Raw genomic sequence first — 25,564 nt, forward strand, 5'->3', positions numbered from 1 at the left:
TTACTCTAATAACTGTATTATTAAAGGGTTAATATATCCAAACATTCCCGCTTCCCAACCACCATGTATTCCTCTACATATATCACTATTACTCTAATAACTGTATTATTAAAGGGTTAATATATCCAAACCATCCCGCTTCCCAACCACCATGTATTCCTCTACATATATCACTATTACACTAATAACTGTATTATTAAAGGGTTAATATATCCAAACCATCCCGCTTCCCAACCACCATGTATTCCTCTACATATATCACTATTACACTAATAACTGTATTATTAAAGGGTTAATATATCCAAACCATCCCGATTCCCAACCACCATGTATTCCTCTACATATATCACTATTACTCTAATAACTGTATTATTAAAGGGTTAATATATCCAAACATTCCCGCTTCCCAACCACCATGTATTCCTCTACATATATCACTATTACTCTAATAACTGTATTATTAAAGGGTTAATATATCCAAACATTCCCGCTTCCCAACCACCATGTATTCCTCTACATATATCACTATTACTCTAATAACTGTATTATTAAAGGGTTAATATATCCAAACCATCCCGCTTCCCAACCACCATGTATTCCTCTACATATATCACTATTACACTAATAACTGTATTATTAAAGGGTTAATATATCCAAACCATCCCGCTTCCCAACCACCATGTATTCCTCTACATATATCACTATTACACTAATAACTGTATTATTAAAGGGTTAATATATCCAAACCATCCCGATTCCCAACCACCATGTATTCCTCTACATATATCACTATTACTCTAATAACTGTATTATTAAAGGGTTAATATATCCAAACATTCCCGCTTCCCAACCACCATGTATTCCTCTACATATATCACTATTACTCTAATAACTGTATTATTAAAGGGTTAATATATCAAAACCATCCCGCTTCCCAACCACCATGTATTCCTCTACATATATCACTATTACTCTAATAACTGCATTATTAAAGGGTTAATATATCCAAACCATCCCGATTCCCAACCACCATGTATTCCTCTACATATATCACTATTACTCTAATAACTGTATTATTAAAGGGTTAATATATCCAAACCATCCCGCTTCCCAACCACCATGTATTCCTCTACATATATCACTATTACACTAATAACTGTATTATTAAAGGGTTAATATATCCAAACCATCCCGCTTCCCAACCACCATGTATTCCTCTACATATATCACTATTACACTAATAACTGTATTATTAAAGGGTTAATATATCCAAACAATCCCGCTTCCCAACCACCATGTATTCCTCTACATATATCACTATTACACTAATAACTGTATTATTAAAGGGTTAATATATCCAAACCATCCCGCTTCCCAACCACCATGTATTCCTCTACATATATCACTATTACTCTAATAACTGTATTATTAAAGGGTTAATATACCCAAACCATCCCGCTTCCCAACCACCATGTATTCCTCTACATATATCACTATTACTCTAATAACTGTATTATTAAAGGGTTAATATACCCAAACCATCCCGATTCCCAACCACCATGTATTCCTCTACATATATCACTATTACTCTAATAACTGTATTATTAAAGGGTTAATATATCCAAACCATCCCGATTCCCAACCACCATGTATTCCTCTACATATATCACTATTACTCTAATAACTGTATTATTAAAGGGATAATATATCCAAACCATCCCGCTTCCCAACCACCATGTATTCCTCTACATATATCACTATTACTCTAATAACTGTATTATTAAAGGGTTAATATACCCAAACCATCCCGCTTCCCAACCACCATGTATTCCTCTACATATATCACTATTACTCTAATAACTGTATTATTAAAGGGTTAATATATCCAAACCATCCCGATTCCCAACCACCATGTATTCCTCTACATATATCACTATTACTCTAATAACTGTATTATTAAAGGGTTAATATATCCAAACCATCCCGCTTCCCAACCACCATGTATTCCTCTACATATATCACTATTACTCTAATAACTGTATTATTAAAGGGTTAATATATCCAAACCATCCCAACCACCATGTATTCCTCTACATATATCACTATCACTCTAATAACTGTAATATTAAAGGGTTAATATATCCAAACCATCCCAACCACCATGTATTCCTCTACATATATCACTATTACTCTAATAACTGTATTATTAAAGGGTTAATATATCCAAACCATCCCGCTTCCCAACCACCATGTATTCCTCTACATATATCACTATTACTCTAATAACTGAATTATTAAAGGGTTAATATATCCAAACCATCCCGCTTCCCAACCACCATGTATTCCTCTACATATATCACTATTACTCTAATAACTGTATTATTAAAGGGTTAATATATCCAAACCATCCCGCTTCCCAACCACCATGTATTCCTCTACATATATCACTATTACTCTAATAACTGTATTATTAAAGGGTTAATATATCCAAACCATCCGGCTTCCCAACCACCATGTATTCGACATATATCACTATTACTCTAATAACTGTATTATTAAAGGGTTAATATATCCAAACCATCCCGATTCCCAACCACCATGTATTCCTCTACATATATCACTATTACTCTAATAACTGTATTATTAAAGGGTTAATATATCCAAACAATCCCGCTTCCCAACCACCATGTATTCCTCTACATATATCACTATTACTCTAATAACTGTATTATTAAAGGTTTAATATACCCAAACCATCCCGATTCCCAACCACCATGTATTCCTCTACATATATCACTATTACTCTAATAACTGTATTATTAAAGGGTTAATATACCCAAACAATCCGGCTTCCCAACCACCATGTATTCCTCTACATATATCACTATTACTCTAATAACTGTATTATTAAAGGGTTAATATATCCAAACCATCCCGATTCCCAACCACCATGTATTCCTCTACATATATCACTATTACTCTAATAACTGTATTATTAAAGGGTTAATATATCCAAACCATCCCGCTTCCCAACCACCATGTATTCCTCTACATATATCACTATTACACTAATAACTGTATTATTAAAGGGTTAATATATCCAAACCATCCCGCTTCCCAACCACCATGTATTCCTCTACATATATCACTATTACACTAATAACTGTATTATTAAAGGGTTAATATATCCAAACCATCCCGATTCCCAACCACCATGTATTCCTCTACATATATCACTATTACTCTAATAACTGTATTATTAAAGGGTTAATATATCCAAACATTCCCGCTTCCCAACCACCATGTATTCCTCTACATATATCACTATTACTCTAATAACTGTATTATTAAAGGGTTAATATACCCAAACCATCCCGCTTCCCAACCACCATGTATTCCTCTACATATATCACTATTACTCTAATAACTGTATTATTAAAGGGTTAATATACCCAAACCATCCCGATTCCCAACCACCATGTATTCCTCTACATATATCACTATTACTCTAATAACTGTATTATTAAAGGGTTAATATACCCAAACAATCCGGCTTCCCTACCACCATGTATTCCTCTACATATATCACTATTACTCTAATAACTGTATTATTAAAGGGTTAATATATCCAAACCATCCCGCTTCCCAACCACCATGTATTCCTCTACATATATCACTATTACTCTAATAACTGCATTATTAAAGGGTTAATATATCCAAACCATCCCGATTCCCAACCACCATGTATTCCTCTACATATATCACTATTACTCTAATAACTGTATTATTAAAGGGTTAATATATCCAAACCATCCCGCTTCCCAACCACCATGTATTCCTCTACATATATCACTATTACACTAATAACTGTATTATTAAAGGGTTAATATATCCAAACCATCCCGCTTCCCAACCACCATGTATTCCTCTACATATATCACTATTACACTAATAACTGTATTATTAAAGGGTTAATATATCCAAACAATCCCGCTTCCCAACCACCATGTATTCCTCTACATATATCACTATTACACTAATAACTGTATTATTAAAGGGTTAATATATCCAAACCATCCCGCTTCCCAACCACCATGTATTCCTCTACATATATCACTATTACTCTAATAACTGCATTATTAAAGGGTTAATATATCCAAACCATCCCGCTTCCCTACCACCATGTATTCCTCTACATATATCACTATTACTCTAATAACTGTATTATTAAAGGGTTAATATATCCAAACCATCCCGCTTCCCAACCACCATGTATTCCTCTACATATATCACTATTACTCTAATAACTGTATTATTAAAGGGTTAATATATCCAAACAATCCCGCTTCCCAACCACCATGTAATCCTCTACATATATCACTATTACTCTAATAACTGTATTATTAAAGGGTTAATATATCCAAACCATCCCGCTTCCCAACCACCATGTATTCCTCTACATATATCACTATTACACTAATAACTGCATTATTAAAGGGTTAATATACCCAAACCATCCCGCTTCCCAACCACCATGTATTCCTCGACATATATCACTATTACTCTAATAACTGTATTATTAAAGGGTTAATATATCCAAACCATCCCGCTTCCCAACCACCATGTATTCCTCTACATATATCACTATTACTCTAATAACTGTATTATTAAAGGGTTAATATATCCAAACCATCCCGCTTCCCAACCACCATGTATTCCTCTACATATATCACTATTACTCTAATAACTGTATTATTAAAGGGTTAATATATCCAAACCATCCCGCTTCCCAACCACCATGTATTCCTCGACATATATCACTATTACTCTAATAACTGTATTATTAAAGGGTTAATATATCCAAACCATCCCGCTTCCCAACCACCATGTATTCCTCTACATATATAACTATTACTCTAATAACTGTATTATTAAAGGGTTAATATATCCAAACCATCCCGCTTCCCAACCACCATGTATTCCTCGACATATATCACTATTACTCTAATAACTGTATTATTAAAGGGTTAATATACCCAAACCATCCCGCTTCCCAACCACCATGTATTCCTCTACATATATCACTATTACTCTAATAACTGTATTATTAAAGGGTTAATATACCCAAACCATCCCGATTCCCAACCACCATGTATTCCTCTACATATATCACTATTACTCTAATAACTGCATTATTAAAGGGTTAATATACCCAAACCATCCCGCTTCCCAACCACCATGTATTCCTCTACATATATCACTATTACTCTAATAACTGTATTATTAAAGGGTTACTATATCCAAACCATCCCGCTTCCCAACCACCATGTATTCCTCTACATATATCACTATTACGCTAATAACTGTATTATTAAAGGGTTAATATATCCAAACCATCCCGCTTCCCAACCACCATGTATTCCTCTACATATATCACTATTACTCTAATAACTGCATTATTAAAGGGTTAATATATCCAAACCACCCCGCTTCCCAACCACCATGTATTCCTCTACATATATCACTATTACTCTAATAACTGTATTATTAAAGGGTTAATATACCCAAACCATCCCGCTTCCCAACCACCATGTATTCCTCTACATATATCACTATTACTCTAATAACTGTATTATTAAAGGGTTAATATATCCAAACTATCCCGCTTCCCAACTACCATGTATTCCTCTACATATATCACTATTACTCTAATAACTGTATTATTAAAGGGTTAATATACCCAAACCATCCCGCTTCCCAACCACCATGTATTCCTCTACATATATCACTATTACTCTAATAACTGTATTATTAAAGGGTTAATATACCCAAACCATCCCGCTTCCCAACCACCATGTATTCCTCTACATATATCACTATTACTCTAATAACTGTATTATTAAAGGGTTAATATATCCAAACCATCCCGTTTCCCAACCACCATGTATTCCTCTACATATATCACTATTACTCTAATAACTGTATTATTAAAGGGTTAATATATCCAAACCATCCCGTTTCCCAACCACCATGTATTCCTCTACATATATCACTATTACTCTAATAACTGCATTATTAAAGGGTTAATATACCCAAACAATCCGGCTTCCCAACCACCATGTAATCCTCTACATTTATCACTATTACACTAATAACTGTATTATTAAAGGGTTAATATACCCAAACCATCCCGCTTCCCAACCACCATGTATTCCTCTACATATATCACTATTACACTAATAACTGCATTATTAAAGGGTTAATATACCCAAACCATCCCGCTTCCCAACCACCATGTATTCCTCTACATATATCACTATTACTCTAATAACTGTATTATTAAAGGGTTAATATACCCAAACCATCCCGCTTCCCAACCACCATGTATTCCTCTACATATATCACTATTACTCTAATAACTGTATTATTAAAGGGTTAATATATCCAAACCATCCCGATTCCCAACCACCATGTATTCCTCTACATATATCACTATTACTCTAATAACTGTATTATTAAAGGGTTAATATATCCAAACCATCCCGTTTCCCAACCACCATGTATTCCTCTACATATATCACTATTACTCTAATAACTGTATTATTAAAGGGTTAATATATCCAAACCATCCCGTTTCCCAACCACCATGTATTCCTCTACATATATCACTATTACTCTAATAACTGCATTATTAAAGGGTTAATATACCCAAACAATCCGGCTTCCCAACCACCATGTAATCCTCTACATATATCACTATTACACTAATAACTGTATTATTAAAGGGTTAATATACCCAAACCATCCCGCTTCCCAACCACCATGTATTCCTCTACATATATCACTATTACACTAATAACTGCATTATTAAAGGGTTAATATACCCAAACCATCCCGCTTCCCAACCACCATGTATTCCTCTACATATATCACTATTACTCTAATAACTGTATTATTAAAGGGTTAATATACCCAAACCATCCCGCTTCCCAACTACCATGTATTCCTCTACATATATCACTATTACTCTAATAACTGTATTATTAAAGGGTTAATATATCCAAACCATCCCGCTTCCCAACCACCATGTATTCCTCTACATATATCACTATTACTCTAATAACTGCATTATTAAAGGGTTAATATACCCAAACCATCCCGCTTCCCAACCACCATGTATTCCTCTACATATATCACTATTACTCTAATAACTGCATTATTAAAGGGTTAATATACCCAAACCATCCCGCTTCCCAACCACCATGTATTCCTCTACATATATCACTATTACTCTAATAACTGTATTATTAAAGGGTTAATATATCCAAACCATCCCGTTTCCCAACCACCATGTATTCCTCTACATATATCACTATTACTCTAATAACTGCATTATTAAAGGGTTAATATACCCAAACAATCCGGCTTCCCAACCACCATGTAATCCTCTACATATATCACTATTACTCTAATAACTGTATTATTAAAGGGTTAATATACCCAAACCATCCCGCTTCCCAACCACCATGTATTCCTCTACATATATCACTATTACACTAATAACTGCATTATTAAAGGGTTAATATATCCAAACCATCCCGCTTCCCAACCACCATGTATTCCTCTACATATATCACTATTACTCTAATAACTGTATTATTAAAGGGTTAATATACCCAAACCATCCGGCTTCCCAACCACCATGTATTCCTCTACATATATCACTATTACTCTAATAACTGTATTATTAAAGGGTTAATATATCCAAACCATCCGGCTTCCCAACCACCATGTATTCCTCTACATATATCACTATTACTCTAATAACTGTATTATTAAAGGGTTAATATATCCAAACCATCCGGCTTCCCAACCACCATGTATTCCTCTACATATATCACTATTACTCTAATAACTGTATTATTAAAGGGTTAATATATCCAAACCATCCCGCTTCCCAACCACCATGTATTCCTCTACATATATCACTATTACTCTAATAACTGTATTATTAAAGGGTTAATATATCCAAACCATCCCGCTTCCCAACCACCATGTATTCCTCTACATATATCACTATTACTCTAATAACTGTATTATTAAAGGGTTATTATACCCAAACCATCCGGCTTCCCAACCACCATGTATTCCTCTACATATATCACTATTACTCTAATAACTGTATTATTAAAGGGTTAATATATCCAAACCATCCCGCTTCCCAACCACCATGTATTCCTCTACATATATCACTATTACTCTAATAACTGTATTATTAAAGGGTTAATATATCCAAACCATCCCGCTTCCCAACCACCATGTATTCCTCTACATATATCACTATTACTCTAATAACTGTATTATTAAAGGGTTAATATATCCAAACCATCCCGCTTCCCAACCACCATGTATTCCTCGACATATATCACTATTACTCTAATAACTGTATTATTAAAGGGTTAATATACCCAAACCATCCCGCTTCCCAACCACCATGTATTCCTCTACATATATCACTATTACTCTAATAACTGTATTATTAAAGGGTTAATATATCCAAACCATCCCGCTTCCCAACCACCATGTATTCCTCTACATATATCACTATTACTCTAATAACTGTATTATTAAAGGGTTAATATATCCAAACCATCCCGCTTCCCAACCACCATGTATTCCTCTACATATATCACTATTACTCTAATAACTGTATTATTAAAGGGTTAATATACCGAAACCATCCGGCTTCCCAACCACCATGTATTCCTCTACATATATCACTATTACTCTAATAACTGTATTATTAAAGGGTTAATATATCCAAACCATCCCGCTTCCCAACTACCATGTATTCCTCTACATATATCACTATTACACTAATAACTGTATTATTAAAGGGTTAATATATCCAAACCATCCCGATTCCCAACCACCATGTATTCCTCTACATATATCACTATTACTCTAATAACTGTATTATTAAAGGGTTAATATATCCAAACCATCCCGCTTCCCAACTACCATGTATTCCTCTACATATATCACTATTACTCTAATAACTGTATTATTAAAGGGTTAATATATCCAAACCATCCCGCTTCCCAACCACCATGTATTCCTCTACATATATCACTATTACTCTAATAACTGTATTATTAAAGGGTTAATATATCCAAACCATCCCGCTTCCCAACCACCATGTATTCCTCTACATATATCACTATTACTCTAATAACTGTATTATTAAAGGGTTAATATATCCAAACCATCCCGCTTCCCAACCACCATGTATTCCTCTACATATATCACTATTACTCTAATAACTGTATTATTAAAGGGTTAATATATCCAAACCATCCCGCTTCCCAACCACCATGTATTCCTCTACATATATCACTATTACTCTAATAACTGTATTATTAAAGGGTTAATATACCCAAACCATCCCGCTTCCCAACCACCATGTATTCCTCTACATATATCACTATTACTCTAATAACTGTATTATTAAAGGGTTAATATACCCAAACCATCCCGCTTCCCAACCACCATGTATTCCTCTACATATATCACTATTACTCTAATAACTGTATTATTGAAGGGTTAATATATCCAAACAATCCCGCTTCCCAACCACCATGTAATCCTCTACATATATCACTATTACTCTAATAACTGTATTATTAAAGGGTTAATATACCCAAACCATCCCGCTTCCCAACCACCATGTATTCCTCTACATATATCACTATTACTCTAATAACTGTATTATTAAAGGGTTAATATACCCAAACCATCCCGCTTCCCAACCACCATGTATTCCTCTACATATATCACTATTACTCTAATAACTGTATTATTAAAGGGTTAATATATCCAAACCATCCCGTTTCCCAACCACCATGTATTCCTCTACATATATCACTATTACTCTAATAACTGTATTATTAAAGGGTTAATATACCCAAACCATCCCGCTTCCCAACCACCATGTATTCCTCTACATATATCACTATTACTCTAATAACTGTATTATTAAAGGGTTAATATACCCAAACCATCCCGCTTCCCAACCACCATGTATTCCTCTACATATATCACTATTACTCTAATAACTGTATTATTAAAAGGTTAATATACCCAAACTATCCCGTTTCCCAACCACCATGTATTCCTCTACATATATCACTATTACTCTAATAACTGTATTATTAAAGGGTTAATATACCCAAACCATCCCGCTTCCCAACCACTGTGTATTCCTCTACATATATCACTATTACTCTAATAACTGTATTATTAAAGGGTTAATATACCCAAACCATCCCGCTTCCCAACCACCATGTATTCCTCTACATATATCACTATTACTCTAATAACTGTATTATTAAAGGGTTAATATACCCAAACCATCCCGCTTCCCAACCACCATGTATTCCTCTACATATATCACTATTACTCTAATAACTGTATTATTAAAGGGTTAATATACCCAAACCATCCCGCTTCCCAACAACCATGTATTCCTCTACATATATCACTATTACTCTAATAACTGTATTATTAAAGGGTTAATATATCCAAACCATCCCGCTTCCCAACCACCATGTATTCCTCTACATATATCACTATTACTCTAATAACTGTATTATTAAAGGGTTAATATATCCAAACCATCCCGCTTCCCAACCACCATGTATTCCTCTACATATATCACTATTACTCTAATAACTGTATTATTAAAGGGTTAATATATCCAAACCATCCCGCTTCCCAACCACCATGTATTCCTCTACATATATCACTATTACTCTAATAACTGTATTATTAAAGGGTTAATATACCCAAACCATCCCGCTTCCCAACCACCATGTATTCCTCTACATATATCACTATTACTCTAATAACTGTATTATTAAAGGGTTAATATACCCAAACCATCCCGCTTCCCAACCACCATGTATTCCTTTACATATATCACTATTACTCTAATAACTGTATTATTAAAGGGTTAATATATCCAAACCATCCCGATTCCCAACCACCATGTATTCCTCTACATATATCACTATTACACTAATAACTGCATTATTAAAGGGTTAATATACCCAAACCATCCCGCTTCCCAACCACCATGTATTCCTCTACATATATCACTATTACTCTAATAACTGTATTATTAAAGGGTTAATATATCCAAACCATCCCGCTTCCCAACCACCATGTATTCCTCTACATATATCACTATTACTCTAATAACTGTATTATTAAAGGGTTAATATACCCAAACCATCCCGCTTCCCAACCACCATGTATTCCTCTACATATATCACTATTACTCTAATAACTGTATTATTAAAGGGTTAATATATCCAAACCATCCCGATTCCCAACCACCATGTATTCCTCTACATATATCACTATTACACTAATAACTGCATTATTAAAGGGTTAATATACCCAAACCATCCCGCTTCCCAACCACCATGTATTCCTCTACATATATCACTATTACTCTAATAACTGTATTATTAAAGGGTTAATATATCCAAACCATCCCGCTTCCCAACCACCATGTATTCCTCTACATATATCACTATTACTCTAATAACTGTATTATTAAAGGGTTAATATACCCAAACCATCCCGATTCCCAACCACCATGTATTCCTCTACATATATCACTATTACTCTAATAACTGTATTATTAAAGGGTTAATATATCAAAACCATCCCGCTTCCCAACCACCATGTATTCCTCTACATATATCACTATTACTCTAATAACTGTATTATTAAAGGGTTAATATATCCAAACCATCCCGCTTCCCAACCACCATGTATTCCTCTACATATATCACTATTACTCTAATAACTGTATTATTAAAGGGTTAATGTATCCAAACCATCCCGCTTCCCAACCACCATGTATTCCTCTACATATATCACTATTACTCTAATAACTGTATTATTAAAGGGTTAATATATCCAAACCATCCCGCTTCCCAACCACCATGTATTCCTCTACATATATCACTATTACTCTAATAACTGTATTATTAAAGGGTTAATATACCCAAACCATCCCGCTTCCCAACCACCATGTATTCCTCGACATATATCACTATTACTCTAATAACTGTATTATTAAAGGGTTAATATACCCAAACCATCCCGATTCCCAACCACCATGTATTCCTCTACATATATCACTATTACTCTAATAACTGTATTATTAAAGGGTTAATATATCCAAACCATCCCGCTTCCCAACCACCATGTATTCCTCGACATATATCACTATCACTCTAATAACTGTATTATTAAAGGGTTAATATATCCAAACTGTGGCAAACCTAGCCACTTACTGAGTGTAATTGTATATTTTCTGCTATTTCCCGTATCATCTTTTTCCCCCGATTAAAAGATCCATGTATGAAGCTGTACTGGATCACCTGGCACCCCGACTGGGTACCTCCGTTAATGGATGCTCCTAGCGCTTCCTGAGGACTCCAAGCACTCTGGCAGACACCATAATCACCGAATCAGAGAAGCATATGAATCCTCTCAAGCCTCTGAATGCTGTAGACAGTTGAATAGGAACCATACGAATAGGTTTGCACTCCTAGCAGTCAAACGGGAACAGCATGCAATAAATCCTTCCCCCAATAATGAGACAACACTTCACTTTGAGGGTAAAACAGGAACTCTGGACTGGCACATCCAACCTGGCTTTTATTACAAGAGTACACATACAGGCCACACCCAGGGGCAGGGGCGTATTAGCCGCGAGGCAAACAAGGCATTCGCCTTGGGCGGCATTTTTCAGGGGGCGGCAAAAAAAGCCGCCCCCAAATGCCCAGGGCAAATGCCTTGTTAGCCTTGCGGCTAACAAGGCATGCTGGGCGGCCGGCGGGTTGCTGGGAAGTGCGGGTAGGTGGGCGGGCGGCGAGGGAGCACTTCCTCTGAGCTGTCTGCTCAGCTCCCTCGCGCGCCGCAGAGTGAGGCTGGGAGCCGGAATATGACGTCATATTCCGGCTCCGCCTCCCAGCATTACTCTGCAACGCGCGAGGGAGCTGAGCAGACCGCTCAGAGGAAGTGCTCCCTCGCCGCCCGCCCACCTACCCGCACTTCCCAGCAGCCACTGGACCACCAAGGAGACAGATACCCAACCCCCCCCCCCCCCCAGCATTCCCAAAGGTAAGGAGGCTGGGGGGGTTAAATTTAAAAAAAAAATGTATTAAATATGTGAGTGAGTGTGTTTGTATGTCTGTTAGTGTGTGTGTGTATGTCTGTTAGTGTGTCTGTGTGTGTGTGTCTGTTAGTGTGTGTCTGTTAGTGTGTGTGTGTGTGTCTGTCAGTGTGTGTGTATGTCTGTTAGTGTGTGGGTCTGTGTGGGTCTGTGTGTGTCTGTTAGTGTGTGTGTATGTCTGTGTGTATGTCTGTGTGTATGTCTGTTAGTGTGTGTATGTCTGTTAGTGTGTGTATGTCTGTTAGTGTGTGTATGTCTGTTAGTGTGTGTATGTCTGTTAGTGTGTGTATGTCTGTTAGTGTGTGTGTGTGTGTTTGTGTGTGTGTATGTCAGTGTGTGTATGTCTGTTAGTCTGTGGGTCTGTGTGTGTCTGTTAGTGTGTGTGTGTGTGTGTCTGTTAGTGTGTGTGTGTGTGTGTGTATGTCTGTTTGTGTGTGTGTCTGTCTGTTTGAGTGTGTGTATGTCTGTTAGTGTGTGTATGTCTGTTAGTGTGTCTGTGTGTGTCTGTTAGTGTGTGTGTGTGTGTTTGTGTGTGTGTATGTCAGTGTGTGTATGTCTGTTAGTCTGTGGGTCTGTGTGTGTCTGTTAGTGTGTGTGTGTCTGTGTGTGTCTGTTAGTGTGTGGGTCTGTGTGTGTGTGTGTGTGTGTGTGTTTGTCAGTGTGTGTATGTCTGTTAGTCTGTGGGTCTGTGTGTGTCTGTTAGTGTGTGTGTGTGTATGTCTGTTAGTCTGTGGGTCTGTGTGTGTCTGTTAGTGTGTGTGTGTGTGTATGTCTGTGTGTGTATGTCTGTTAGTGTGTGTGTGTGTATGTCTGTTAGTGTGTGTGTCTGTGTGTGTGTTAGTGTGTGTGTGTCTGTAAGTGTGTGTGTGTATGTTAGTGTGTTTGTCTGTTAGACTGTGTGTGTGTCTGTTAGTGTGAGTGTGTGTGTGTTTCTGTTACCTAGTGTATGCGTATTTGTCAGTGAATGTGTGTGTGTGTATTTAGAAGGCGGGACGGGGGAAGGGTTGGGTGGGGGTGGCGCGGGACGGGGGAAGGGTTGGGTGGGGGTGGCGTGGGCGGGAGGGGGGCGCCTGAGTTTTGTCCTGCCTAGGGCAGCACAAAACCAGGATACACCACTGCCCAGGGGGAGGCATAAAATAATCAATAGTATCACGGGTGCAACCCACACATCCCCTCCCCTTAGTGTGACACATAATCCCATTATTCATACAGTTTAAAATATACTTTTTACACAATATTTATAACTTCAAAACCATACATCACATCTTCATAACAATTACATATTTGGAATCAGCACACTTTAACCCCTTAAGGACCAAACTTCTGGAATAAAAGGGAGTCATGACATGTCACATATGTCATGTGTCCTTAAGGGGTTAAACATAAACACTTCCAAAAATCAGGCAAATCCCTCCAGTGGATCAATAGTTAGCTGGAGGTCCCTTTATGACCGACCGCAAGCTCATTTTCCTGCCCAAAACAGTTCCATGGATTTGGGCTGTGCGGTCGGTCAATTACTGGCATAAAAACGGCTAAGTCCCATTCGAAGTGTGCCTGTACTTCGACTTTAGTCGAAGTGTCGAAGTGGAGGGGATGGTAAGGGTCGGCGGTGTTTGAAGTTAAAATGGCCGCCGCCATGTGGTCCTTTGTCCGATGCCGGCCACTTCGACGACTTCGACAACTTCGGTAACTTGGCAACTTCCTCACTTCGACAGCTTCGACTGTGTCCGAAGTGCCATATACAAAAGTACCAATCTTTCCCCAAAGTATTTAAAGGGCTAGGGACAGTATTCTACAATCCACATGCCCAAAAGTAGTTCTTAAAGGGTCAGTACTTTATGGTAGCAGTCCATAAGCCCCAATTCAGTCCCTTAAAGGGCAATATCTCCCAGGGACCATAATCACTGGGCAGGAGGCTAGCAACCAGGCTTCTCCAATTCTCAGTGGCGAGGTTGGTTCCACCACAGAAGCATTCGTTTGTTACAGCACACGAATACCGCTAGCATTCAGCTTGGTTATCCACCAACAGTGAATCGCCGCACTGTTCGTGGAACAAGCAAAGTACCGAATGGGAGACCACCCCCAGCCCCTCATGTGTCTCCAATTAGGTACTTTGCAACAGTGTATTCGTGCCCAATTAATGTATGTTGCGGGTGGCTGCCATTCGTGTACTGAACATGTGGCGGCGGCCATCTTTGTTCTCGGAGACCCAGCGGGATTTTGTCGTCAAGTGCCTGGAACTAAATTCGGCTACTTGGCAACACAAGCCCCGCTGGACTTCCAAGCAGTTCGGGAGTTTTATTCTTCCGTGAATCTCAATCCCTCAGTTAGTACAACTGTTTTAAGCCAAGTGGTCCTGATCATGTAAAATGAACGGCGTTCGGTTATTTGTGCTGGGATCTGAGCACAAGTTCCCTCAATAATGCGCTCAGGTCCCAGCTATGTAATAAGGGGTTTATTAGCTGCATAGCAGGAATATGTCAGTTATAGATTTTTATGTATAAACTGTATTTTTCTGTACCAAGAGATAATCCCATTAACAATGCATTCTGGGGTAATTATCTCTCTGGTACAGCAGTGTATGATGGGTAATCAGCCTGTAAGCTCAGTCCCCCATGTAGTCCACTACTGGACAACCCCTGTAATGTGACTTGGGAAACCCCTTACATTTGTAACCGCATAAATACTGTGACCTGGGATTAAAACCTCAGTTGACCTCCAAGCTATGTGTCGTCTAGTTCTTGGGAGGAAGGGATTATAACTACGCTACCTGGATTTTGCCTACTTTTTCCCTGCTTCACTCTGTCTACCAGCAGAGATACCGTGGATAATACTACTACTCTGCTACACATATATCACTATTACTCTAATAACTGTATTATTAAAGGGTTAATATACCCAAACCATCCCGCTTCCCAACCACCATGTATTCCTCGACATATATCACTATTACTCTAATAACTGTATTATTAAAGGGTTAATATACCCAAACCATCCCGATTCCCAACCACCATGTATTCCTCTACATATATCACTATTACTCTAATAACTGTATTATTAAAGGGTTAATATACCCAAACCATCCCGTTTCCCAACCACCATGTATTCCTCTACATATATCACTATTACTCTAATAACTGTATTATTAAAGGGTTAATATATCCAAACCATCCGGCTTCCCAACCACCATGTATTCCTCTACATATATCACTATTACACTAATAACTGTATTATTAAAGGGTTAATATATCCAAACCATCCCGCTTCCCAACCACCATGTATTCCTCTACATATATCACTATTACTCTAATAACTGTATTATTAAAGGGTTAATATATCCAAACCATCCCGCTTCCCAACCACCATGTATTCCTCTACATATATCACTATTACTCTAATAACTGTATTATTAAAGGGTTAATATACCCAAACCATCCCGCTTCCCAACCACCATGTATTCCTCGACATATATCACTATTACTCTAATAACTGTATTATTAAAGGGTTAATATATCCAAACCATCCCGCTTCCCAACCACCATGTATTCCTCTACATATATCACTATTACACTAATAACTGCATTATTAAAGGGTTAATATATCCAAACCATCCCGCTTCCCAACCACCATGTATTCCTCTACATATATCACTATTACACTAATAACTGTATTATTAAAGGGTTAATATATCCAAACCATCCCGCTTCCCAACCACCATGTATTCCTCTACATATATCACTATTACACTAATAACTGCATTATTAAAGGGTTAATATACCCAAACCATCCCGCTTCCCAACCACCATGTATTCCTCGACATATATCACTATTACTGCTTTATTAAAAGATTAATCCAGGCACCATAACCACTTCAGTGTGTTAATAATGATAATACTATAATAATAACAAGTATTACTACTGCTAGTAATAAAAATATATTATAATCATAATACTAATAACAATAACTAATAATATTGGTACACACTGTGCAGTATCTCTATATAATGTAAACAATATAAAATACAGAGCAAACTGATTAGCCTAAAGTTGAAAGTCCTTCCATCCCGCCATTAAAGGCAGAGCTGGGCTAGATATGCGTTATTGCGCTGTCTGTACATTGTTTAGAATCCCTCTCCTGCTTTCTCTTTGTAATAAATGCAAATAAAAGAGAATTGTTTGTATGTGATCGTTTTTCTCACTGATTATATGTTGAAACTTTTAAACCTTCAATCTTTTGTTTAGTGCAGATTCTGCACTGCATTTGTAGACGGAGAAGAGAACGTACATTCAAAAACTAATCATTCTAAGAAAGGAGAGAGGGTCTTATGCATCTATAACAATAATGTTTCTGGCACGTCTTCTAAAACTAATATGGACTAATAACCAATTATTATTATTAATATTTATAAAGTGCCAACAAGATCCGTAGCGCTGTACAATGGGTGGACTAACAGATACATAATTGTAACCAGACAAATTGGATGCACAGTAACAGAAGGATTGAGGGCCTGCTCAGTGAGTTTACATGTTAGAGGGAGTGGGGTATAGTGACACAGTAACAGAGGGATTGAGGGCCTGCTCAGTGAGTTTACATGTTAGAGGGAGTGGGGTATAGTGACACAGTAACAGAGGGATTGAGGCCCTGCTCAGTGAGTTTACATGTTAGAGGGAGTGGGGTATAGTGACACAGTAACAGAGGGATTGAGGGCCTGCTCAGTGAGTTTACATGTTAGAGGGAGTGGGGTATAGTGACACAGTAACAGAGGGATTGAGGCCCTGCTCAGTGAGTTTACATGTTAGAGGGAGTGGGGTATAGTGACACAGTAACAGAGGGATTGAGGGCCCTGCTCAGTGAGCTTACATGTTAGAGGGAGTGGGGTATAGTGACACAGTAACAGAGGGATTGACGCCCTGCTCAGTGAGCTTACATGTTAGAGGGAGTAGAGTATAGTGACACAGTAACAGAGGGATTGAGGGCCCTGCTCAGTGAGTTTACATGTTAGAGGGAGTGGGGTATAGTGACACAGTAACAGAGGGATTGAGGGCCCTGCTCAGTGAGTTTACATGCTAGAGGGAGTGGGGTATAGTGACACAGTAACAGAGGGATTGAGGGCCCTGCTCAGTGAGTTTACATGTAAGAGGGAGTGGGGTATAGTGACACAGTAACAGAGGGATTGAGGGCCCTGCTCAGTGAGTTTACATGTTAGAGGGAGTGGGGTATAGTGACACAGTAACAGAGGGATTGAGGGCCCCAGTGAGTTTACATGTTAGAGGGAGTGGGGTATAGTGACACAGTAACAGAGGGATTGAGGGCCCCCAGAGAGTTTACATGCTAGAGGGAGTGGGGTATAGTGACACAGTAACAGAGGGATTGAGGGCCCTGCTCAGTGAGTTTACATGCTAGAGGGAGTGGGGTATAGTGACACAGTAACAGAGGGATTGAGGGCCTGCTCAGTGAGTTTACATGTAAGAGGGAGTGGGGTATAGTGACACAGTAACAGAGCTATTGAGGGCCCCAGAGAGTTTACATGCTAGAGGGAGTGGGGTATAGTGACACAGTAACAGAGGGATTGAGGGCCCTGCTCAGTGAGTTTACATGCTAGGGGGAGTGGGGTATAGTGACACAGTAACAGAGGGATTGAGGGCCTGCTCAGTGAGCTTACATGTTAGAGGGAGTGGGGGTATAGGGACACAGTAACAGAGGGATTGAGGGCCTGCTCAGTGAGTTTACATGTAAGAGGGAGTGGGGTATAGTGACACAGTAACAGAGCTATTGAGGGCCCCAGTGAGTTTACATGTTAGAGGGAGTGGGGTATAGTGACACAGTAACAGAGGGATTGAGGGCCCTGCTCAGTGAGTTTACATGCTAGAGGGAGTGGGGTATAGTGACACAGTAACAGAGGGATTGAGGGCTCCGCTCAGTGAGTTTACATGTTAGAGGGAGTGCGGTATAGTGACACAGTAACAGAGGGATTGAGGGCCTGCTCAGTGAGTTTACATGTTAGAGGGAGTGGGGTATAGTGACACAGTAACAGAGGGATTGAGGCCCTGCTCAGTGAGTTGACATGCTAGTGGGAGTGGGGTATAGTGACACAGTAACAGAGGGATTGAGGGCCTGCTCAGTGAGTTTACATGTTAGAGGGAGTGGGGTATAGTGACACAGTAACAGAGGGATTGAGGGCCCCAGAGAGTTTACATGCTAGAGGGAGTGGGGTATAGTGACACAGTAACAGAGGGATTGAGGGCCCTGCTCAGTGAGTTTACATGCTAGAGGGAGTGGGGTATAGTGACACAGTAACAGAGGGATTGAGGGCCTGCTCAGTGAGTTTACATGTAAGAGGGAGTGGGGTATAGTGACACAGTAACAGAGCTATTGAGGGCCCCAGAGAGTTTACATGCTAGAGGGAGTGGGGTATAGTGACACAGTAACAGAGGGATTGAGGGCCCTGCTCAGTGAGTTTACATGCTAGGGGGAGTGGGGTATAGTGACACAGTAACAGAGGGATTGAGGGCCTGCTCAGTGAGCTTACATGTTAGAGGGAGTGGGGGTATAGGGACACAGTAACAGAGGGATTGAGGGCCTGCTCAGTGAGTTTACATGTAAGAGGGAGTGGGGTATAGTGACACAGTAACAGAGCTATTGAGGGCCCCAGTGAGTTTACATGTTAGAGGGAGTGGGGTATAGTGACACAGTAACAGAGGGATTGAGGGCCCTGCTCAGTGAGTTTACATGCTAGAGGGAGTGGGGTATAGTGACACAGTAACAGAGGGATTGAGGGCTCCGCTCAGTGAGTTTACATGTTAGAGGGAGTGCGGTATAGTGACACAGTAACAGAGGGATTGAGGCCCTGCTCAGTGAGTTTACATGTAAGAGGGAGTGGGGTATAGTGACACAGTAACAGAGGGATTGAGGCCCTGCTCAGTGAGTTTACATGCTAGTGGGAGTGGGGTATAGTGACACAGTAACAGAGGGATTGAGGGCTCCGCTCAGTGAGTTTACATGTTAGAGGGAGTGCGGTATAGTGACACAGTAACAGAGGGATTGAGGGCCTGCTCAGTGAGTTTACATGTTAGAGGGAGTGGGGTATAGTGACACAGTAACAGAGGGATTGAGGCCCTGCTCAGTGAGTTTACATGTAAGAGGGAGTGGGGTATAGTGACACAGTAACAGAGGGATTGAGGGCCTGCTCAGTGAGTTTACATGTTAGAGGGAGTTGGGGTATAGGGACACAGTAACAGAGGGATTGAGGGCCTGCTCAGTGAGTTTACATGTTAGAGGGAGTGGGGGTATAGGGACACAGTAACAGAGGGATTGAGGGCCTGCTCAGTGAGTTTACATGTTAGAGGGAGTGGGGTATAGTGACACAGTAACAGAGGGATTGAGAGCCCTGCTCAGTGAGTTTACATGTTAGTGGGAGTGGGGTATAGTGACACAGTAACAGAGGGATTGAGGGCCTGCTCAGTGAGTTTACATGTTAGAGGGAGTTGGGGTATAGGGACACAGTAACAGAGGGATTGAGGGCCTGCTCAGTGAGTTTACATGTTAGAGGGAGTGGGGGTATAGGGACACAGTAACAGAGGGATTGAGGGCCTGCTCAGTGAGTTTACATGTTAGAGGGAGTGGGGTATAGTGACACAGTAACAGAGGGATTGAGAGCCCTGCTCAGTGAGTTTACATGTTAGAGGGAGTGGGGTATAGTGACACAGTAACAGAGGGATTGAGGGCCTGCTCAGTGAGTTTACATGTTAGAGGGAGTTGGGGTATAGGGACACAGTAACAGAGGGATTGAGGGCCTGCTCAGTGAGTTTACATGCTAGTGGGAGTGGGGTATAGTGACACAGTAACAGAGGGATTGAGGGCCTGCTCAGTGAGTTTACATGTTAGAGGGAGTTGGGGTATAGGGACACAGTAACAGAGGGATTGAGGGCCTGCTCAGTGAGTTTACATGTTAGAGGGAGTTGGGGTATAGGGACACAGTAACAGAGGGATTGAGGGCCTGCTCAGTGAGTTTACATGTTAGAGGGAGTGGGGGTATAGGGACACAGTAACAGAGGGATTGAGGGCCTGCTCAGTGAGGCTACATGTTAGAGGGAGTGGGGTATAGTGACACAGTAACAGAGGGATTGAGAGCCCTGCTCAGTGAGTTTACATGTTAGAGGGAGTGGGGTATAGTGACACAGTAACAGAGGGATTGAGAACCCTGCTCAGTGAGTTTACATGTTAGAGGGAGTGGAGTATAGTGACACAGTAACAGAGGGATTGAGGGCCCTGCTCAGTCAGTTTACATGTTAGAGGGAGTGGAGTATAGTGACACAGTAACAGAGGGATTGAGGGCCCTGCTCAGTGAGTTTACATGTTAGAGGGAGTGGGGTATAGTGACACAGTAACAGAGGGATTGAGAACCCTGCTCAGTGAGTTTACATGTTAGAGGGAGTGGGGTATAGTGACACAGTAACAGAGGGATTGAGGGCCCTGCTCAGTCAGTTTACATGTTAGAGGGAGTGGGGTATAGTGACACAGTAACAGAGGGATTGAGGACCTGCTCAGTGAGTTTACATGTTAGAGGGAGTGAGGGCCCTGCTCAGTGAGTTTACATGTTAGAGGGAGTGGGGTATAGTGACAGTAACAGAGGGATTGAGGGCCCTGCTCAGTGAGTTTACATGTAAGAGGGAGTGGGGTATAGTGACACAGTAACAGAGGGATTGAGGCCCTGCTCAGTGAGTTTACATGCTAGTGGGAGTGGGGTATAGTGACACAGTAACAGAGGGATTGAGGGCCTGCTCAGTGAGTTTACATGTTAGAGGGAGTTGGGGTATAGGGACACAGTAACAGAGGGATTGAGGGCCTGCTCAGTGAGTTTACATGTTAGAGGGAGTGGGGGTATAGGGACACAGTAACAGAGGGATTGAGGGCCTGCTCAGTGAGTTTACATGTTAGAGGGAGTGGGGTATAGTGACACAGTAACAGAGGGATTGAGGGCCCTGCTCAGTGAGGCTACATGTTAGAGGGAGTGGGGTATAGTGACACAGTAACAGAGGGATTGAGAGCCCTGCTCAGTGAGTTTACATGTTAGAGGGAGTGGGGTATAGTGACACAGTAACAGAGGGATTGAGAACCCTGCTCAGTGAGTTTACATGTTAGAGGGAGTGGAGTATAGTGACACAGTAACAGAGGGATTGAGGGCCCTGCTCAGTCAGTTTACATGTTAGAGGGAGTGGAGTATAGTGACACAGTAACAGAGGGATTGAGGGCCCTGCTCAGTGAGTTTACATGTTAGAGGGAGTGGGGTATAGTGACACAGTAACAGAGGGATTGAGAACCCTGCTCAGTGAGTTTACATGTTAGAGGGAGTGGGGTATAGTGACACAGTAACAGAGGGATTGAGGGCCCTGCTCAGTCAGTTTACATGTTAGAGGGAGTGGGGTATAGTGACACAGTAACAGAGGGATTGAGGACCTGCTCAGTGAGTTTACATGTTAGAGGGAGTGAGGGCCCTGCTCAGTGAGTTTACATGTTAGAGGGAGTGGGGTATAGTGACAGTAACAGAGGGATTGAGGGCCCTGCTCAGTGAGTTTACATGTTAGAGGGAGTGGAGTATACCCCACTATACCCCACTCCCTCTAACATGTAAACTCAGTAACAGAGGGATTGAGGGCCTGCTCAGTGAGTTTACATGTTAGATGGAGTGGGGTATAGTGACACAGTAACAGAGGGATTGAGGGCCATGCTCAGTGAGTTTACATGTTAGAGGGAGTGGGGTATAGTGACACAGTAACAGAGGGATTGAGGTCCTGCTCAGTGAGTTTACATGTAAGAGGGAGTGGGGTATAGTGACACAGTAACAGAGGGATTGAGGCCCTGCTCAGTGAGTTTACATGTTAGATGGAGTGGGGTATAGTGACACAGTAACAGAGGGATTGAGGGCCATGCTCAGTGAGTTTACATGTTAGAGGGAGTGGGGTATAGTGACACAGTAACAGAGGGATTGAGGTCCTGCTCAGTGAGTTTACATGTTAGAGGGAGTGGGGTATAGTGACACAGTAACAGAGGGATTGAGGGCCATGCTCAGTGAGTTTACATGTTAGAGGGAGTGGGGTATAGTGATACAGTAACAGAGGGATTGAGGTCCTGCTCAGTGAGTTTACATGTTAGAGGGAGTGGGGTATAGTGACACAGTAACAGAGGGATTGAGGGCCTGCTCAGTGAGTTTACATGTTAGAGGGAGTGGGGTATAGTGACACAGTAACAGAGGGATTGAGGGCCCTGCTCAGTGAGTTTACATGTTAGAGGGAGTGGGGTATAGTGACACAGTAACAGAGGGATTGAGGTCCTGCTCAGTGAGTTTACATGTTAGAGGGAGTGGGGTATAGTGACACAGTAACAGAGGGATTGAGGGCCCTGCTCAGTGAGTTTACAGGGAGTGGGATAAAGTGACACAAAAGGTAGGTGTAGGGTAGAAAAGTAGGTTGTTAGGATATTATTTATTGAGTGCTAGGTGTTGTTTTGATGACAGTTTCAGAAGAGGAATCAGGGTGCGGGAGGAAAAGCTGTTCACAGTTTATTTGATATGCCTAATTGATATAATTGATAAGATAACATTTAATTGATATGCTTTAATTGATATACATGAAAGATAACAATAATAGGGAAATAAATGGAAAGTTTGGATATTAAATAGTTTGTTTTTGGATTGATTCCCTTCAAGGAAATCTGATGGACACCCTGGTTAATAGTCTTACCTTGCATGATACGCTGTACTCCTGTGCCATCTTCGGTCTACGCCAACCCCGGCCTTGGAATCTTTCCAATGAAGTGTTTTCAAGTTCTGTGAAAATATAAAATACATGGACTGGGGGATTAACTCAGACCTAGCCAATGGGACAACGCTTTGTCTGATATGTTTTGTCAAATAATTAAAGGACTTGTTTGAGAACAGTTACCAGTTAACTTTAGACATCCCTTATAATATGAATGATTAACTGACAATCCACAAGGAAGGGACGACTTTCCAGTAATCAACACTCTGACTACCTGTGACATGATACCGTGTGTCACATCCGTCTCTGAGAGAAGAATCGGGGTGAACGCGACAGAACCTTCATCAAAACCTCTCACTTAATCACCAGAACCCTCAGTCTTAATTATCAGAACCCTCAGTCTTAATTATCAGAACCCTCAGTCTTAATTATCAGAACCCTCAGTCTTAATTATCAGAACCCTCAGTCTTAATTATCAGAACCCTCAGTCTTAATTATCAGAACCCTCAGTCTTAATTATCAGAACCCTCAGTCTTAATTACCGGAACCTTCTCTCTCTTTTTTTTTTAAATTCTTTATTTTTCTCATTCAACTTGAGAGTACATCATATTCAAGAAAACAATTTGGCACAATTGTAGCGGCGTAGAAGTGTAAAACTGCAATATCTCCGCTGGTAGATGTAGTCAGCATATAAGTAAAGAGTAGCGTAGTGATTCCAATCCCATTCCCCAACAACTGGACGACACACAGTTTTGGGAGTCAACTGAACCTTTATTGAACCACAGCCGTTTTTTTACAAATCCCCATGCAAAGTGTTTCCTTAATGATATTCCAGGGGTTTTCCCCTGGTGGAACTTGTGGAAAACTTGTGAGTGTACAGTAACATTTCCCATAATCCTTTTCTGTACTGGAGAGATAATTGCGTAAGAGCACACCTGTAATTACATTATCTCTCCGCACAGAAAATTACACAATATTGGTTAAAATATCATAATTCGTATAATATTTATCCGGACTCCACGAAAGACACTTCACTGAATAGCTGGGATCTGAGCGCCCAATCTGTCGAAATACCTCTCAGATCCGTTTGTTAGAATAGAAAAGCCATTCGAGTGAAGTTAGGGACCGGTCAGTCACGAGGAGGGAGTCCCACAACAGTTCCAGGCAATTGCAGGCTTTGACCGGTCTTCTTTTGTGAGTTCATACGAATTAACAAACAAACATACACATTGTGGCAGGATGGCCAGGCTAATCTAGTTCCCAGTTTTAAACAAAATGAAATACAGCACTTTTAGCAGGTTTCACACAGTACCTTATTCTCAGAGTCTCAGAGTCTCAGGCTTAACTACCTCCTCTCTCTCAGCTGTTAGACTCCCTGATGTCTTCAGAGGCTAACCTTTTAAAACCCTAGGGCTGGTTAATTACATTCACCTGGTTGATAACATTCAAGAGGTGACTCCTCCCAATTAACCCCATCATGCTGGGAATAGAGATCGCTCCAATCTATTACTCACATAGAAAGCCTCTCTGACCTTGCCACATATCCTCCCCCCC

The 25,564-nt window shown here is 40.2% G+C and overlaps 1 protein-coding gene across 1 annotated transcript in view; it reads right to left on the reverse strand.

Moving 5' to 3' along the window:
* LOC134568929 (uricase-like) overlaps positions 1-24,141 on the reverse strand; it is a 129,986-nt gene extending 105,845 nt beyond the window's left edge. The window contains exon 1 of the mRNA XM_063427647.1: positions 23,993-24,141. Coding sequence (XP_063283717.1) covers positions 23,993-24,022 — 30 coding nt within the window. The 5' untranslated portion in view covers positions 24,023-24,141. The remainder of the gene's footprint in view (positions 1-23,992) is intronic.
* Positions 24,142-25,564: the final 1,423 nt, after the last annotated feature.

The sequence above is a fragment of the Pelobates fuscus genome, chromosome 7 (assembly GCF_036172605.1).
Source record: "Pelobates fuscus isolate aPelFus1 chromosome 7, aPelFus1.pri, whole genome shotgun sequence".
NCBI lineage: Eukaryota > Metazoa > Chordata > Amphibia > Anura > Pelobatidae > Pelobates > Pelobates fuscus.